The following is a 1,332-nucleotide window of genomic DNA, read 5'->3' as shown; positions in this document are numbered from 1 at the left end:
TTACCAAAGTTCTATGTTTGTTTTGAGTCAAACCTTATTTTGTGAATGTTCTTTTAAGTTATATCAAGTTCATAAATTATGTTGTAAGACGTCCAACCTTAAATATATGTACATAGTATAAACATAAAAGAATCTAATGAAACCAATTAACTGTACAAGACATTGATATATTTTCATGTAAACTTGGAACCTAGTATAAATCTAGAACTTCACTTAACTTGAATCCCAGGGACCAGAAGCTGGTTCGTAGGCCGAGCCAGCCGGTAATTTGTGCAAGAGCTTCATTGATTCCGGTGTCGCTCTCATCAAGGTATAAGATTATATCATTTGGTGTTGTCTGCCTTTCTTTCATCTACTCTTTAGTTTTTCACAGTTTTCTGTGTGGATTCTGATATTTTTTTTTCTGTCTGGTGAGCAGGGAGGTTTATTTGACCACGGGAGCCTCGTAAATGCCATCAAGGGTGCAGATGTCGTGATCTCGGCCGTGGGGACCCCTCAGCTCGACGAGCAGACGAGGATTGTCATGGCCATCAAGGAGGCCGGCAATGTCATCAAGGTCAGTGAGATTATCATTTTGACTTCTTTGTTGATCGAACGATGGATGCAAATCAATCGCTGAATCGTTGCTGCACAGAGGTTCCTGCCGTCTGAGTTCGGCTCTGACCCAGAGCGGGTTCACCCCGTGGATCCAGCGACCACACTTTACGCTGGTAAAATCAGCCTTCGCCGTCTGATCGAGGCGGAGGGTATACCTCATACATATGTCTGCTGCAACGGGTTCGCCGAAACCTACCTTGTGAGCATCGGCGATGTTACGGCTGTTGGCACTGGTCCTCTGTCTGACAAGACCACTGTCCTAGGCGATGGAGATGCAAATGGTATGTAAGCACGCATCATGTCCTTTTTCGTGCCACTGTAAATCCACGCTGTCCTGTGTTGATCTGTATCGATGGACGCACGCAGGGGTGTTTGTGGTGGAAGAGGACATAGCTGCCTATACGGTGAGAGCAATCGACGATACGAGGACCCTGAACAAGATCATGTACATGAGGCCGCCGGTGAACATCGTGTCCCACAACGAGCTCATCGCACTTTGGGAGAAAAAAGCGGGAAGGACTTTCCAGATCGCTCGCATCCCAGAGGCGGATCTCCTCAAGTTGATCAAGGGTAGGGTACATCCATCATTGTGCTTTGAGAATGTACGTAGCTACAACTGTTGCATCTCTGACCACTCTTAATTTGTTGACATGTGTGACCACGCAGAGGCGGCATACCATCTCAACATGACGATGTCCTATTGAATTCATGCTTCAGCTAACTCATCCAAAAATC

The 1,332-nt window shown here is 45.9% G+C and overlaps 1 protein-coding gene across 1 annotated transcript; it reads left to right on the top strand.

Annotated features, from left to right (window-relative positions):
• Positions 1-250: 250 nt before the first annotated feature.
• LOC119345917 (isoflavone reductase homolog IRL-like) lies at positions 251-1,199 on the top strand (the record flags this gene model as incomplete). The annotated part of the gene is made up of 4 exons (XM_037615737.1): positions 251-310; positions 419-556; positions 635-878; positions 964-1,199. Coding segments are annotated over 4 exons (678 nt in total), but the record flags the coding sequence as incomplete, so codon positions are not given.
• Between the last annotated feature and the right edge of the window lie 133 nt (positions 1,200-1,332).

Source organism: Triticum dicoccoides, unplaced genomic scaffold (genome assembly GCF_002162155.2).
Source record: "Triticum dicoccoides isolate Atlit2015 ecotype Zavitan unplaced genomic scaffold, WEW_v2.0 scaffold34007, whole genome shotgun sequence".
NCBI classification, from domain to species: Eukaryota; Viridiplantae; Streptophyta; class Magnoliopsida; order Poales; family Poaceae; genus Triticum; species Triticum dicoccoides.
The sequence above is the reverse complement of the archived record's forward strand: the minus strand, read 5'-3'. Positions and strand labels throughout refer to the sequence as shown.